At 39.5% G+C, this 18,133-nt stretch overlaps 1 protein-coding gene across 1 annotated transcript in view; it reads left to right on the top strand.

The window, feature by feature from the left end:
* CNTNAP5 (contactin associated protein family member 5) overlaps positions 1 to 18,133 on the top strand; it is a gene marked incomplete at both ends in the record, with an annotated part of 273,921 nt that overhangs the window by 59,530 nt on the left and 196,258 nt on the right. The window contains one exon of the mRNA XM_082285207.1: positions 11,124 to 11,234. Coding sequence (XP_082141333.1) covers positions 11,124 to 11,234 — 111 coding nt within the window. The remainder of the gene's footprint in view (positions 1 to 11,123; positions 11,235 to 18,133) is intronic.

Genomic DNA, 18,133 nt, shown 5'->3' with positions numbered 1-18,133 from the left:
AGGCTACTCATAGAAAGTGAACTTTTTTCCGTGTTGTATGAAAAATGGCCTCTTTAGATAAAATAAAAGGTAGCTGACTGCTAGAGTTCTGCTGGCATTCGAACGGATGCATTAATCAATACTTTAAATCAAAACTGCCATTTTGTTGAATTTCACCCTTTTGGTTTTTTTAGTTGCTTGAATTTTCACTGTGTTTTTTAAAATGAAGAATGCCTGGTTTTGTTTAATCCCATGTGAAAGAAATACTGCACTGCAATCCTTAGTGTATTTTATAGCTGTTTTTTATTAATTCTGTTATTAATGTAAGTGAACTTGCTGCAGAACAAGCTTTGCACAACCTGTGGACAGTCCTACTTGTTCTGGTTATGTCCTTTCCCCTTCTTTTTCTCTGTATTCTTATAGGTTATGAGAGTATTCTCCTCCACCTCCAGTGTTCTGTGTTAAATCCAGTAATTACTGTCTGTCTGTCTCTGAAAATGCAGAAAACACTAGATGGGTTCAAATTATCATGATAATTAGCAGATATGTTTTGAAGAGGGTTAGGAAATACCTTGCACTTTGAAGAAAGTATAATGACAGAGATGCTGAAGTGGGTCTGAATTATGGGCCAGAATTACAATGATGTAAAGTCTGAGGACTGTGGTCATGCAGTGCCACGAGTCTCGTTCAGGGCATAGGATTAGAGCCTGAGGATGCATAAGTTTGTAATGAAGACTATAGCATAAATACAGTCTCAAGTACTGATTCTCAAAATAATCATGGGTAGTTAGAAAAGTTTGTGTATAAACTGTCTTGCTTGTTTGCTATCATGTTAAATCTAAGAGATCTGTATGTTTCTTTTCTCCTGTGGCACTAAAAATGCCATCATGACTGATGAAGAGAGAACACATTGCCCTAAGAAATGCCTGGAAGAAAATTTTCATCTTTAAACTGACATCAGAGCTGCGTTCACCTTGCTCTAGAATGAGAATTTTGAACTTTTTTCAGTCCTGTCCCTTATCTAAACCATTAACTTGCATAGAAGAGTTTTAAAAATTGGTGTTTCAGGGCTAAATAAGGCATTTTTGTTGGAGGTTATTGAGACATGAAATGATTACTTATCATCCCTTGAAATGACATTACATTTAAATGCAATGGTACATGGGCACTTACCGCTACCTTCATCTCTGTTAATCCTTGCTCACAGCCTGCAAATTGAACATTCTCTCAGCCTTATGGGATGCACTGAAATTCTCAGAGTTATAATTGGTTTTCAGTGTGCCATCCTGCATGTTACAGAATTTGAAAAGACTCTCTTCCAAACTGAAAACATTTAGTGAACCCCTCCAAACTGAACACATTTAGTGAATCCCATGCTGTGTATTCTTTCCCCTTTAATCAGTTTTATCCATGAGTTCACCAAAGATTCAAAGGGAAAATAAAAATTGAATTCATTTTATCATGATTGATTTGAAAATTCAGGGGACAACCTCTTGGTTATTGATGGCTTTTAAATTGCTGTGCATTGTTAGCTGGGCATGCCTGTGAAATTCATCAGCATTCCACAATCTGCCTCTGTTGTTTGCTTACAGATAGCGGCTCTAAATTTAGATGTGTGCAATATAACCTTACCAGACAAAGTTATGGCATTGTCTGAAAGTCTTTGCAAGGTGTGCCTGTATAAATGAGCCCTTTTCCATAGAGGTCCATAGGAACCCGAGCAGAAGAATCTTTGAGAAGGTGAAAGCTGAGGCCTGATTGAATTTTCCACGTGATGAATGTTGTCCAACCTCATTGCTGCTCTGAAGTAGTGGTAGGGTTATAAAGAGAGAAAATGGGAATGAGGCATCACACTGATGCAGATACTCCTGGGTCTTGCTCCAAGGAGGGGGTAAACTGTATGACTTCAAAGAAACTGGGAGTATGTGAATCATGGTGCTGTGCTGGGGAAGCAGGACAAGACAAGAACTTATAAAGGGCTGATTCTTTCTTAACTTTCCTTCTTGCATTCACTCCTGAATTAATGAAAATTGTGTGAATCCCCAAAAGGAAGCCTACCATGGTAACTGGATTCTTGTTTTTCTTCTCTAAGGTACCCCAGCTAACACTGTGCATCTCTACAAAGGCAGCAGAATCTTCATTTACAGGTCTGATCTTGGGTGTCCATGGTCACAGGTGTGATGGTGATAAGCAGTTGGTGTTGAGATGCTCCACTGAAGTTTGCAGCAGTGCTGCCACAAGCACACTAAATTTGAAGGTGACTCAAGGTGTGGGGAATAGCGTAAGTGTCCATCTGTATGAAAGATTCATCAGTTTGGAGAGGTGGGAGAAAAGCCTGGAGAAAAGAAGGTTTGGGGGAGACCTTAGCACTAACTACAGCTACCTGAAAGGGGGTTGCAGCCAGGTGGGGGTCGGCCCCTTTTCCAAGGAAACCAGTAACAAGACAAGAGGAAATGGCCTCAGGCTGTGCCAGGGGAGGTTTATGTTGGCCATCAGGAGGAATTTCTTTACTGACACGGTGGTTAAGCACTGGAATGGGCTGCCTAGGGAAGTGGTGGAGTCACCATCCCTGCAAGCATCCAAGAAAATGACTGGCAATGGCACTGCTCTGGCTTAGTTGATGTGGTGAAGTTCAAAGGTTTGACTCCATGCTCTTGGAGGTCTTTTTCAGCCTTTATGATTCTGCGATTCTGTTCTGTGATTCTAAGTAGTCAGAACTAGGCTCTGTCTCATTTGGCTGAATATTAAGTGGTAGAAGATGTAATGGCTCTACTTACATAACTGAAACTATTCTTTTTCCAAATTTGGCTAGAAAATGAATGGTTTTTTTTTTTTTTTTTATTAGTGGTGTTAGTTATCTGAAATGGTCATTTTCTTCCACCTGCAAATAAAGCACTTGTGTTTCCCAAACTGCTTTTCATGTTCTAGTCATCATGATAACCTACGTGCTGCTGCTTTTGTGCAGAATTTTTTGTTATTTCTCTTCTGCTTGTTTGTTTGGGTTTTTCCTCAATAAACCTTATTCTCAGTGAAACAGGTATTTACATTCCATTTAAAAAATTGTATTTGGAAAACTTAGAAAAACTGCTTCACCAGTGAACTCCTGAACAATTCTAACACTGAGTAACATCAGCAGAAAATCTCCCGTACCCCCTCTGCATTTTAATTTTCCATTGGTGAATGCCTATAGAACTCAGTCCAGCTGGCTCTGATCATTCTTGTGTTTTTCTTCTAATAATGATCCTGGCAGCCTTGCTGATGGGTGCACATACATTAACATTCTTTTCCTGCAAATTCAGTATTGTTTTTATTGTATTATGGTATATTGAGGCAAATGCTGTTCAGTTTCTTAGAATCCATGGCTTAATTGATGGAGCCCTGAACTCCTTCAGTGATGGCCTCTGGTGAACAGAGCATGCTTGTAGTAAAGTCTAATGCTTTTGAAAGGCATCAAGTTTCTCTTTTTGTGAGTGCTGCTAACACTTCTGAAATGTTAAAAGACAGTCTTGATCTTTGGTATATATAAACTTTCAGACTTTGTTTGAAATGCATGAGTAACCAGTCTCATCTAAGACAAGATAAAAGGAGTGCTTGTGATGATGTGATGCTGTGTGGGCCAGAGAAAAGGGCCTCCATGTTGTTAGATGTTTTTTTTTATAATGTAGCACAAACTGCCCTGTGCTGACAAAGTCACTTGCCTGTGTTTTCCTGTACAGAAGGGTAATCTCAGGATACATTTCCCTACAATGGTGTGAGGGGATTTATACTGTCTCTTCCCTAAAGCGTGTTAAATGTCAAAAGGGCAGACTTCAGGTATAAAAGCTGCTCCATCTGTTGTGTCAGCTTTGTAGGTTTCTGCTGTCAGGTCAAAGATCAAAGCACTCTTAATTAACTGGAGCTCAGAAATGTGGAAAGGAGAGGCAAATAGGCACAGGAAGGATTATATTCTGAGAAGAAAGTAGTAAGTATCTCTGGCAGCTGCTGTTACACCTGCCAAGAGTAAATCACGGCTTTGGACAATAATATGCTTTTGCAGGTTGTTCATTGAAATATAAATGTTGAAAGGCTGAGTCAGCACATCCTTTTGTTGTGGTCCTTTTTTGTGTTCCGTATAGAGTGGTTTCAATAATTTCTGAGTATCAAAAATGGATTTCTGTGATGGATTTGCTGTTCATTGACAACAGCTCATTCCTGTCTGACAAAGAGCCTCTGATCTAATGAAAAGGAGGTACTGTAAGATAAAGTGATGGTACCTTCATTTGGTAGCTGCAGACATTATGACTCACCTAAATGACATGGACTATGACAGAGCTGAAATCTGAGAACACTTCTTCCTTTAACTTCAGTTCATTCTTCTTTAACTATATTTTGTTGGTAATTGGCTTAGTCTGATGTTCTTTCACCTTCTCAAAACAAGAATTGCTTCTGCATATTAGTTTACTGGAACTGCACTGATGATTATTTGAAATTCATATTTTGAGCCCAAGTGTCCTGTGGTTGCTCTGTTCCTCAAATGCAATTCTACTTCATTATTGTGAGTAGGAGTTACATGGCAGACATGCTTGTTCCAGTGAAAAATAAGACCCAGTATTGAATCAGTTTTATGAGAGCCCCTCGAGCCATTCAAAATCAGATTTGACCACTTTTTGTGAGACAAGGTTGTATGTGCACACTGTATCATAAAAGATACTCTAAAAATGCACTGATTGAGTAATACTTTTATGTCTTTGCAGGCATATGAGAGAACACTTACGTAATTTACAGTTGCTTAGGAAGAACTCATGATTAGCTTAACTATTGGCATTTATTTGCAGTATAGCTAGAAAAGAAAAAGGAACGTTGTGTTGTTAAGTACTTTCTCTAGTGTCTTATATCTTGAAAAATATGCCATGCATTTCAGTTAACAGATGGAGTTCGCAGCTGTGCATGTACGTGTAGCCAGTCTCTAGGAAAAAAAAAAGGAAAAATGTAGGAATTTCTTTTTACAGAAAAACAGGTTGTTTGGAGTTTATTTTATTTTTTCTCATCATGTTTTCAAGCATCATTTACTAAGGTTATTAAATTGGTAGTAGAACCTAGTTGTAGATGGTAGTTCCCGTGAGATGCTTTTTGTAGGACTGTTGATACAGAAATAATCTCCTAATCTCTTCCAAATCTGTAGCCATACTCCGTGTTACTGCACTTTCTGTCTTTTGTGTGTGTATTTTTTTACCCCGCACAGAACCTCATCCTTTTCTCATGCACATTCATCTCATTGGACTGTGACGGTGAAGGTTAATTTCCACAGTAAGCCCAAGGAGATGTTTTTTGCCTTTTCAAAGGAGAATTGTCGCTACAGAAGGCGGAAGAAAAACAGATGAAGTGAAAGGCACCAGTGGTCACTCCTGAGGACTGTTAAGAGACATGGTACAAAACTCACGGTTTATGTCCTTAAAACAAAGTATGCCATTAGGTGGGTAATGCTAAGAGGAATTTTATCTAGCCTATAAATACCAGTGAATCTTCTCAACTTCAAATCCCAGTATGGAGACAATTTACAATTGCAATCAAAATGATGCACGCAATTTAACTTCAGTACCATCTGTAACTCTGCTGGTATTTTAATAATGAATAAAATTAGACCTTGGCAACAAAAGTCTCGCTGAAATAATATATCTCTAATTTCCAAGTGAGACCTCTAAGACTAAGTTACAAGGCCTCTGGTTTACCCTGAAATCTTCTTGATGTTTACTATAAAATGGACATATCTGTATTTAAATAGCTATTGGTGTGAAAAAGGTCTGTGATTCTGTGAAGTCCTTGTTAAACTCCCTTTGAAGTTCAGGGATTGTGGTTCAGGCAGGGGTTTGCACAGCTGGTCACAAGCACTCCAGCCCTCACTACACCTCTTGTATCTGCTTCAGCAGAGATGTATGAGCAAGGTCTGTTCCAGGAGCTCTTTGGTGGTGTGCCAGGCCCTGTGTTCTTGAACTAAAGCACCTACAGGAGGCTCCTTCCCTTAAAATGTTTTCATTACCATGGCACAGAGAAGGAGGCATGGCAATTACCCTCTTCTTTTTTGTCTTTTTGAGTCCATCATGGGACTTAACCACACCAGTCTCTGGGTTATCATTCTCTCCTTTGTCATCTTCAATTTTCGTGTTTTGCAGAGAGGAGGCAATTTTGGCTCTGTTAATAGTTTGCATGCCATGTCCTGTCCCCCACCCTTCCCTCAGTTGCACTGTTCGGTGACACCAGTCCCATGTTCCTACTCTGAGTGCTGCTGTCATGGTATTTATAATTATTTTGTGATGCTTACAGTTGCTAACAGAGTAGCTGCAGCATAGATCTGAGCCTTACTGTGGCTTGTCAAATACATTGCATTGATGGTGATACAAGATTGTTGATGTAAGTACCAGTATAAGTAATTACTTATTATAATGATAGGAGATCTTGACGAACCATGTACTACCACATTAAAAAAATGCAAACTTCATAGTATTTTCTGCACGTTTGTCCTGGTGAGGGTACAACACTACCAAAAGCAGTTAGAGGCTGATGTTTGGAAAATCTGTGGAGCCCAGGGACTGGAGATCTTTCACTGATGGCATCCTCTTTATCAAAGCTTTTGTTCAGGAAATGTTAGTGACCTTTCTGGATGGCCTTCACAAGTGGAAATCGATGTGTTTTGTCCCCCTGACTCTTCAGGTGAACCAGGGAAATAGGAGCAGGACAGGTTTGTTAGCACACCTTAGTTGTGGCTGCTAACGGCCCTGCCTGCGTTCCAGGGAGTGAACCTCTGCAAAGGACCTGCTCTAAGAAACATTGGTGTGACCATGATGGGTTTCTGGGGTTTATGATTTTTTAAGTATCGTCAGTGTCCCCTAATCAGAAATCTTCTAAATTTGTACCGATTGCTGCTGATGAAGGCTGTCTCAACCTTGAAGGAGGTTATAAACTGGATCATGCCACGCCTGCTGACGCCAGTGTGAAATGTGTACTGGAAGAATTAATAAAGTTAGTCTGAATCTCTGACTTCTGTGCAAACTGTTTTGGTAATAATGTTAGCTGTGTTCGAGAAACCTGCTGTTCTTTGGGAGCATTTGAAATGCTTTCTCTCTAGGACTTGGATACATATTTTTCAGTTATTTTTTCATACATGTCACAAATGTTGAAGGCCTTCACAACACAGAGAGCTTAATCAGATATTTGGGCAAAAGGCCTTCTCTGAAATACCATTTTGTGTACTATTAGCTAAAGCTGCTATTATCTGTCATGTTTTAAAGAAGCCTAAGAGTTAATGTCTAAATCTCACTTGAATGCTTTTGAACAGATAACAATTATATTTGTGGGATTGTCCAAAGCATTCTGCAAAAAATTAAAATACATGGGGAAAGAGGAAGAAGATATTTCCTTGTTTTTATCTGGAGGGTAATTAAATCTACAAGAAAAGAGTCAAAACCAATCAATAAAATAACTTCACAGTATGAAAATTAAAAGATAATAGATTAATTTGTCCTTTTGTTTTTTTGTTAATTTTATCATTATTTTCTAAAAATCATTAGTGAATAAAACCTAGAAGACTCACGTTGATATACGTAAATATTTTTCTTAATTCCAGAAGCAAGATTGCTTATGAAAGCTCTAATAATACTCATGACACTGGAAATGCTGTCAGTAATTGCTTGTTTTTCAGAAGTTGGGATGTTCAAGGTCAGCACCCTTTCCTCAAATGCAAGTCAACATCTGTATTGTTTTGTGGTTTGCATAAAAAAGTTGGCTCATAGGTACAATTAGACCCTCTTTGTCATTATTTCTTTGCTAATTATCTTGTCAAGGAAAACATAGGAGAAAACAACTGAACAACTCAGCTAGTAAACGTTCTTTTGTGAGTGTCCAGATGTTTTAAATGGTTCTATAGTGTTGAATTATTCATTGTTAAAACCAATGTTTTTAATAGGTATATAATGCAGTTAACTCCAGGAAGCAAAGTTCCTGTTCTGACAGGCAAACTTCCAAAGCAAATGGAGCAATAGGTCAGGAACTATAGGTAAGGAGCTGTAAATGTGAGAGCACCTGAAATAATGTTATTTTTCTGTCACATCAAGTGGGGGGTATGAAGTCTCTTGAACCGTGTGTGCTGGGATTATGTGGTGGGAATCAGGATACACCTACTTTGCTTTTGGTTTTACCGTGGGTCTTTTCTAATCTTCCCTAAGCACAAAATTTTTCATCTCTTTCTTGTCTGCATCCATCACAAAAGAAAATATGATGATAACATCCTTTCTTGAAGAGTTTTTTTTATCTTGAGAGGTGTGTGGTTGGTGGTTGGTTTGTTTCCTTTTCAATATTGCCTTCTTATGGAAGCAGGGCCAATGGAATGATTCTCACTGTATGTGCACATCACACCTTTTTGAACTCCATATCCTATTTCAGCTAAGCTTTATAAAGAGATACCAGTCTCAAATCTGTACCAATCTGTGTTGGGTATCTGACAAGGGATGTATCAGAGCTGTTCTGCAAATTATTTGGATTGCTGTGCATGTACAAGTGGACTGGTGCATCCCAAGCACTTTACTGTACTCTGGGATTTCATTTGGCATGTACTAACTGTGCCATGTCCTGCACTGAAGGTGTGTGCATGTACAGCTGCTGGTGCAACATTCAGTGTTGCAAAGTTAGTTTTGACTGAGGGACGGGCAGAAGAGTGGCCTTGCATCTTGTCAGAGTTTCCATTCAAAAATAATCTTTACTTGGAGGAAATTCCTGCATGCACTCTGAATCAATCAATCATTACTCTGTTATCTGTTGAAAGTTGGGCTGTATTAGTCCTGGTACCCTCAGAACTATCATCAATTTTTTAATGCTGTCCTAAATCCTCAAGCCTTACATTTACATTTTTCATAGTTAGATACTAATTCAGGGAAGGTTTCCTAGCTGTTGTTTGGCTGTTTTTTATTTCTTTATTTTTCTTTTTTTTTCCCCCTTTCTTTTTTAGAAGAAAGCAAAATAAGGATCCCAGAATTAAGCATGGAAATGATGTTGCAGTGCTGTAGCAGCAGAGATACAGATGAATGTGCATGGGGACAGAAGCAAGGGATATGGAAATGTAGACGAAGCATCTCATGGTTACAGGAGCTAATTGCCACTTCTCAGGCTGGAGCCTCTAGAGATCCCCGGGAAAACCTTAAAAGGGTTGCTCTGAAATGGTTTCCTCTTGCTGAGATGCTGAGACACTTGGTGTCCCATAGATATCCAATCCTACCTTTGGGGAACAGTGATGGACAACTGGATCACAGGCTGATTGATGTGCTCAGTTCTCTCGTGGCCCAGGAGCAACCACAGGGAGCTGAAAAGAGCCAGAAGTCTAGACACTGTTTAAAGTGAAATCTCTGCATTCAGTTATTTCCAACCTCATGTTTTAAGTGTTGCTGAATAGTCCTATAGATCTGCCTGCTCTGATTTTGGACCTTCTTTTTAGAGGTTCTCAACCCCTCTGCTGGTTTTATAGAATGCAGAAGTTTGGGTGAATTCAGTGCCCTGATGTACTCACCATCTTCGATTACATCTCTGATCTTTGTTTAAATCTCTGATCAGGTAACAAATGACAGTGAATTTAAGACTCTCAATTTACAGTTGTTTTGTTTGGGATTTTTTTAAGTCCAAATAGAATAGTTATGGCCTGATCTCATGGTGTGTACCTGGAGATTGGCACTCCACAGACCCTCCAGAAGTTCCCTTTGAGATTCAAAGGGTGTAAGTCATAGGGAATCTGCTCAGGATGATGGTACTTGTTTACTTGGCTAATTATCCTCATGGCTGCAACATCAGTGCAGACTTGTCCCTGATTTATCTATCTTGCAGGTCTTTATAGGCCTTTTTGCTCATGGGGATCAAAGAGATGGAAAGGGTTTTGTATAGAAGTTTTGGTTTTGAGATCCATCCTTCAATGCACTAATATAAATTATATTGATTACATTGATTTTCTTTCATATAGAGCTAGATTTTGATTACAAAAGTATCTGGGTTGTTTTAGAGATTCATTGTACAAAGAGATGAGAAATATTTTACTATAATGTGTCTCAATATGGAAAAGGTATCACTCAGTTTTGGAATAATCTAAATTCATTTTCATAACTATAGAGCAAGTTTTGCTTTTTTCTTTGTCTTTTGTAGCCCTTCCTTTCCCCCCGATCCCTATAAATTGCATATTTACTCTCTGAGTGCAAGAACACTGTGGTGGCCTGAGATCCCAATGACCTGCAGGCCTTTTCCAGTAATTATATCCATGTTTGCTCCATGGAAGATTCAATTAAAAATGAGAGGGGATTATTATTATTATTACTATTATTATTATTACTGCTCCCTACTGAAACCCTGCATTATGTTCTTGAGTGTTTATGTGACAGCATAGTAATGAGAAAATTTACTTTATTTAATTCCATTGCTGTTCAAACATTATAGGCTCAGAAATTCCACTTGAGTGTTAGCTTAGCCCATCTGTCCTCAGAAGCAGATGTGAAAGATAGAGGGGAGAAACATAGAGGCTGCTCATGTGAGTGAACAAAACTAATTTGGCCCTGCATTTTTGTGTGAGCTTGGGGAAGAAATGAAGGATATGTTTAGGTTTTGAGATCTTAGTGCAGCATGAGGTACATGCTAAGCACAGAACACATTTTTACATGTTGCAAATGCCCCCATGGCACGGCCCTGCGTGTCACTTCCACACAGAAATACGAAGTTGTAACTCCTACATTACATACCTGTTCTTGGGGAAAACTGTGCTGAGCACACCACCTGGGGTGTTCTCTAAAGTCAGCCAGGGCATTACTGTACTCTTGCAGTGGCTTTTGCAACAAGAATCATTACCTTCTTTAACTGCAGGGTACCCTATCAAATCTCATTCAGTGAAAGGACATTTTCCAGTTCTTCAAGCATTCCTTGTCTTAACAGCAGCTCCCATGTGGTTGCTGTCCCACCAGACTGGGACATTCTGGAGGGTTAATTTCAGTTCTCACATGTGAGTTCAAGTACAAGTGTGCTCTGTCTCCAGTCTCTGTCTATCTACTAAGTAGAAAAAGCACCACCTGGAGATAGCACAAGTTGGCATATGTGTTGCTCATATGATGACCTCTGTATGTTTTGTTTTTTATTCTCCTTTCTAGATAATTGTGATGATGCACTGGTCTCTCCCTTACCTTCAGCTGCCCTTACCAGTTCCTCTGAGCTCTTCAGTACTCACAGTTCCAGCTTTGCAAAACTCAACAGGCGAGATGGTAAGATTGCAGTATGAAATGCCTAAACTATTCATTTTAATCACATTTACACAGAATAACTTTTTATGCTGTTTGTATGCAGTGCATTCAGAGGCAAGTGGAATAGAGCCATTAATTTATGCTCCTGAGAGTGCGCTGTGTAGGAGCAATTTCCTCCTTTATTATAGAAAGCTTCTATTAAATTTGAAGCTCTCCATTTCTCTTGTAGAGACATCATTAAGGAAGTTCAGATAGTCTTTTTGCTTCTCAGGAGTTCCCATATTTTAAGAGTTTAAAGGTCAGGAGGCTTGGGACCCTGTTCTAAAATGTAGGTGTTAATAGCAAGTAGATATGAAATTCCAGTGGAATTCAGTGACTACACAACTCTGCAGAAATAGCGAACATGAAAAACAACTTTTCAGGCATTTGCAATCAGAAATGTTGAAGGTCCAGTTAATGAGTTCACACACAAGGTGGAACTATTAGTATGAAACTTACTGCCAACTTCTCTTTTCTGATACTATTTTGGGCATCATTTGACATCCTGTTGCAAATTTGGGTTGTTGGCTCCCATCTTATTTCCAAGGTAGAGCCTCTAAAAGTGGAAAGCCCTGTATTATCATATTACATATGATTTTCATTTTAGGAAACACTAGAAAGAACACTACTAGAAAAAAGGTTTTAATTGAAAATAAACGAGAATTTTCATTCTTAAACATCTCTAAAGTATGTTTTAATCAAAGGCCATTTGATAAATCTGTAGAAAGACTCTCTTATATGCTTGGAACTAATGATAAGGAGTTGCTAGGCCATTAAAGAAGTGTTAGATGGGAGTTACTATATCATATTTAAACTCTAGAACCAGAGTTCCTCAGCAAGTAGAAGATCATATGGCTAACTGCTCGACAACAGAAAGTTGTAGACATTGAGCATGATATTTGAGTTTGCCCTGCCTTTGTCTCCAGCTGCTGTCTGCGATGGTGTTATGGATATGCTTATGTGATTGTGCAGATGGCTCTAATGGCTAATTTTATCTGCAGAAAAGAGGAAGAAGTTCAAAATCAGTATTGCAAGTCAAGCTCTGGCTGTTCTGTATTTAAAAGAGATATTAACAATGTCTGAAATTATGACAGTGGTTTAAATTTAGGGTCAGAAATTGAAATAGGTCTTAGTTAACTGTCCTACAGTTTTGTCATGGGGTAAGATATTGTATTTTTTGAGCAATCCAGTGTCACAGTGGTAAGGTCCATGCTGTCTTTTGCACTAGTCATGGGAACAGGAGACAGAGTATTGAAACGGAGCCCTAAGTAAGGGGGTTGTTTCAGCAACTTTGATTTAATGTTTTGAACACTTATGTGATAACTGATGAGCTGGGGCCAACACAGGGACCTAGAAGCTAAACTCTACCTCGTTTAATTCTTCTGCTGCATGGACTTTTGTAGGAATGTGCAGATACAGTGCTGGCAGGGTTCATATGGGGACTTGTTGTGGCTTAATCCCCAACAACAATAAAGTCCCACATAGCTGCTCACTCCAGCATGGCCTTACCCACAGCCACAGTCCTTTTGGAAGTAAACATGTTCTTGCCTTCCCCATGGCTGCAGTCTCTCCTGGGTCATGGGCTTGGCCACAGCCACATGCTTTGGCATACTCCAGTATGGCCTCATGCACACCACAGGTGCTTCAGGGTGTACCTCCTGCAGTGTGAACTTACCCTTGGGCCACAGTCCCTTCAGAGGTATCAGCTGTGGTACAGATGTAACCATGGTCACAGCACTTTGAGATGCACGTGCATCTCAAAGAGATGAGAGCATGTGCTCTGGCATGGGCTTATTCACAGCCACAGACACCTGGGGTGTCCTTTTGCTCCAGGGACTTGTCCACAGGTCACAGCCCCTTTGGCTTGAGTTCACACTGGAGTTCCAGCCTGGCCAGTGCAGCAGCACAGGAACAGCAGAGATGCCCTGGACATTTGCCAGCCCAGAAGCATGGCCACTGCTGTTATCAAAATGTTTCCAGGCCCAACAGAGTAAGATGATAAGCAGTACAGCAAGCAGCAAAAGCAAAAAGTAGCTACTAATGAGCAGTAGACTAATAAACAGTAAGGGAAGCAAGCCCTATGGCAAACACAAAAGCTGCTGATTAATAGCTAACCAGCAGTAACAGCTGTAAATTCAATCTAGCACATTCCAATCAAATCTGTAATTATCTTGAACCCTTTGAGGCCCATGCTGGGCACGTGCCATGGACAAACCCCAGCAGCTCAGCCCCACACAGCCACTCACTCCCCCTGGTGGGATGGGGGAGAGAATCAGAAGAGTAAAAGCGAGAAACTCATGGGTTGAGACAAAGACAGCTTAATAGATAAAGCAAAGCCACGTGTGCAAGCAAAGCATGACCAGGAGCTCATTCACCACTTCCCATGGGCAGGCAGGGATTCAGCCATCCCCTGAAAAACAGAGCTCCATCACACCTGATGGTGACTCAGGAAGCCATCACTCTGAACATCCCCCTTTTCCTCCTCCTTCATCCCCCATCTTCAAATGCGGAGCATGATGCCATGTGGGAAGGGATATCCCTGTGGTCAGTTGGGGTCAGCTGTCCCGGCTGTGTCCACTCCCAAATTTTGCTTCCTCCCAGCCTCCTATTTAGTGGTGTGGTGTGAGGAGCAGAAAAGGCCTTGGCCTGTGTGTAAGCAGTTCTCAGCAATATCAGAAAAATGTCTGTATTATCAGCACTGTTTCCAGCACAAGTAGCTCCACACCAGCTACTGTGAAGAAAACTAAGTTTACTGTTGCCAGAGCAGTACCTCACCTTGGGTTGGAGGAGCAAGCAGTGGTAGATGGTAGCTGTAGAAACTTTCTTTGACTGTCACTTGAATGCAAATAGTAGATATCTTTGCAGGAAATAATATTTCCTAACAAGGACTGGGCTGTGGCTTTCTGATAATGTTGAATGTTTTGATGAGCTGGCTTAGCTTTGCTTGTAATTGATAAGACAGTGCTGCAAGGAACAGAGCCTCTGGGTAGAAAGCCAGATCAATGTATTTGTTAATGTAAACATGAATGCAACAAGTGAAGATGAGTTTTTAAAGCACGACCCATTCCTTTGTCAACAGAAAGTTCGAATTCATCAAGTGGATTCAGTAATAGATAACAGTAAGTAAAAGGCTGTTGTTTAAAAAAAGAGTGCCTGCAGTAGTGGAATGTGCCATTTAAAAAAACAAACACACGAAGCACCCATGAGTAAAGCTTTGTGTGCACAGCTGAAAGCGCTCAATTAAAATGCTGATAAATCCATACTGGTACTAAAGAGCTAGTATAATTCTGATAAATGTGATTCTGAGGTATGAAATATATTATTTACCCATGAGAGGGATTTGTCAGCTTTTTTGTGTATAGTAAATAAATAATGAAAAATAATAGGAAAATTGCTAGAACATGACTGTATCACCTAAGATTTTTCAGTTCTTATTAGTTCTCAGCCTGAGTAGTCAGTACAGGCAATTATATATGAGAATATAAAACATATATTATGTCAAAAAGAATTTGTTTTATGGCCAGGAAGTGTTTGATCTGGACATTAAAGTAAAATTCTGCAGCAGGGAAGCACTTAGTTGCAGCGGGAAGTCCAGGAGATTTTAGTGCAATATAAAGCCATTTTAGCTGTTTGTAAGGCAATGTAGGGTGGAAATAATATTTCCCTGTGCTTTGTATTAATGAACTACAAAAAGCATTGACTGCATAACTCTGGGCTTACATGCAGTTTTTGAAACAACTATGGCAAAATGTACAAACAGTCTGAAAAAGAAACAAAAGTATTTTGTCTTATTTCTTGGAATCATATGGGTCTCCAGCTGAGAAACCACCAGATCCTTGCTCTCCACATATTTCTAACATTATGATTTGTTGCCATGGAGAATATGAACAATATATCAGATTCCTGTGGTACTTTTTCCACTGGGGCATTTTCCCCATACCATGTTGAATGCCTCCTTTGAAATGATTCACAGAAGATGTGAAATGTGTGAGCTGTGAGGAATGATGGTGTTGCACAATGTGCAGAATCCTATCAATGCCAGAAAGGGGAAATACTGAGCATCCTGTCTCTCTTGCTTTCCTGTGAGAGACAATGTGACATCTTAACACCTTAGTACTTTCCAGTTACCTAAAACAGATGTGCTGATCTGATGGACCTAATCAAAGCCAAATTTTTGTCTGGTTTGCCTTTATGCCACACTTAATAAAAGTTGTATGGTCCTCTTCAGTATCTTTGTGCCCAATTGCAGGAAAAGGATGTCAGGTTATGCTTGTATCTGTTCAAAGGTGTTGATGTGCTGTAAACTGTGTCTTCAGTAGCCCATGTTGTTGCCTTTTAGAGCCTTCTTGTCCTTTTTCTTGGGCCTGTGCTGGCAAACAGTCCTCAGGGCAAGCATCACTGGTGGATAGAGGAGCAAATGACTCTAAATAGTTGCTCTGCTTTGGTTGTGCTTTTTTGCTACATAGTAAAAGACGTATAGGATGGGGTTTTGACACACTATCAGGAATGATGTGCATAAAAGAAGTGTGCAAAACGAGATTGTGCTGGAAGAAATGCCAGTATCCCTTGTGCTACCTGCTCTATATAACAGAGTAAATGTGGAGGAAAAAGAACATTTATTGATTTTTGGCACTGACAGGAGTATTTGGTGAGGATCTGGGATAACCACAAAAGCAAGCAGAAGCTAAGTGTTTGCTTTATTATCAGAAGTGAGAGAGGCCCAGTGGGAAAAGCTTCGGTTCTGCCCTCAGTCATGCAGTTGATGCAGCTTTGCTGTTGCAGGGATTTTAGCTGCCATTCTTACTAGCAGTAGAATTACTGTCCACCTGTGGAAATGGTAATGGTGGAAGGTTTGGGAGAGGGAAACGCAGTGGGCTTTCTTCTGCACAGGAAAAAATATATGAAGCAGCTGCTGTTCTGTAAAGACATGGCCTGTAACTGATATATTGCAAGGCCAGCTTTGGAGAGGTGATGCTACGAGCAGGTGTCAGTGCTGTGTCCACAGTGCTTGCATCTGAAGAGTGACATTCCCAGCACACAAATGTGCTCACGTAAAGAGCTGCAGTTCAGAGACACCATGTAATCTATGATTTTAGGGCTCAAGCTCAGCACAGATCTCCCAAATTTCTGTTCAGTGTATATCATTTGTTTGACTTCAAAATTATAAGCCTGTGGTGCTCAAGCTGGAAAATAGCAGTGCACAGTAAAGCCAAACACTTTTGTGGAAAGCATATCACATTCCTGCCACTTCTAGCAGCAGAAGGGAGAAAGCATAAACTAGATATTTAGTTAAGATATTTGACATACTACTGGGAAGCATCTGTGCTAACAGGCTTGGCTTAAAAACTTATGTATAAACTAGAACATAGAAAGCACAGCTTTTGTGTTTTTTTTATGGAAGACTCACCAAATATTTTTTGTTAAAAGTTGTTTTCCTTCATCTAGTTGTCATTCTGTATGTTGAATGAAGGAAAGATGAAAATGCCAGCTTTCTTTTAATATGTGCTGAAAACATCTAGAATCGGCTCTTTTGACTCATGAATGGAACAACTTTGCCAGAACTTCTGAAGCAGATTTTTATATCATGTCAGTTCCTGGAATAAAACTGGGGGGGAAAAAAAAAAGCAACAACTATTGTGTTCAGAGTCTATTTTAGGATATTACAATCCAAAAGAAGTTTGCCCTTGGCTCCTGTGTGCACTAGTTACAACTGTGTGTAGGAGAAATCTGTAGTTTGTTGTCTTTGAATATAGCTATATAGTTTGCATCTTCAAGGCAAACAACATACTTTCTATATGTCACTTAAAATATCAAAATAAAAAAAGGGTGGCATGAGAGGTAACCTTTTAACAGAAAGTAACTTTTTAACAGAAAGTGTTATACTCTTATATAAGCTCTATATAGGTATGGAGTTAAAAGAGCTATGAAGTAGTCAAAGAAGAAATCAGTGATGAAATTCCTAGTATTCTCATTAGGTGTTTCATGGCATGCTCATAGGAGAGAGTATTCTATTTAAGGCAGGTAAAATAATCAGTGATGATGAAGACTTCTATTGTGATTGAAAAGGGTAAATCATGGCACTAAGAAGCAGTATGCATTGGCTTGGTTGCAAACTATTTTCCCTGGAGAGTTCTTGTAGAAGAATGAAGGCTGAGTCATCCAGGGCAGCAGGAACAATACTCCATTCCAGGTGTGGAATAGATATGGTTCAGTTTCAGGAGTTCAGATAAATCCTATATTAATAAATTGTAAATAGTGACAATTCTAACACCTATTCTTAGACAAAGGGATTTCAGTTGAGAGTTAGAAAGTACAATGCAATCCAGGGAACACAAGACATTTTTAAAAGTGCAGAGTTACTGAAATTGAGTTCATTGATAGAAACCACATTTATTAATCTTTTAACTCTATTCACTTCAATGAACTTTTCATGGAGCAACTTTGAGACAGATCAGTTAATAAGATTAAAATAGTAAGATAAAACCACCCCTAATAACCAAAGTTTAGTAATGCATTTTGTTTGGAAATGCTTATTTGGAATCATTCTTGTAGTTTACATGAAGAGTTGTTAATGCTTTACTCACAACTGTTTCCCGTGTTTTATTCCTAGTGTGATTGTGTTCACTGTAGTCACACTGGAGAGCTTTTCTAAACGTAATTAACTGTGACAAAACAAAAAGGTGTTGGGTTGCAGAAGCAGTGGCAGCCTCAAAATTTGATGTCTTGGCTACTTGGTTGATGGCTTCTGTGTTCTTCATAGCTGCACTGATTGCTTATTGGTGAGGCTGAATTGAACGTGGGGTGTATGCAGAGAATAAATGTGTGCCAGGAGAAACAAGTTAAAGGAAAATAAACAGCCTGTAATTCTAGGGTGTAAAAGA

The sequence above is a fragment of the Coloeus monedula genome (assembly GCF_965178545.1).
Source record: "Coloeus monedula genome assembly, chromosome: 7".
NCBI lineage: Eukaryota > Metazoa > Chordata > Aves > Passeriformes > Corvidae > Coloeus > Coloeus monedula.
This window is presented reverse-complemented; position numbering and strand designations above follow the sequence as displayed.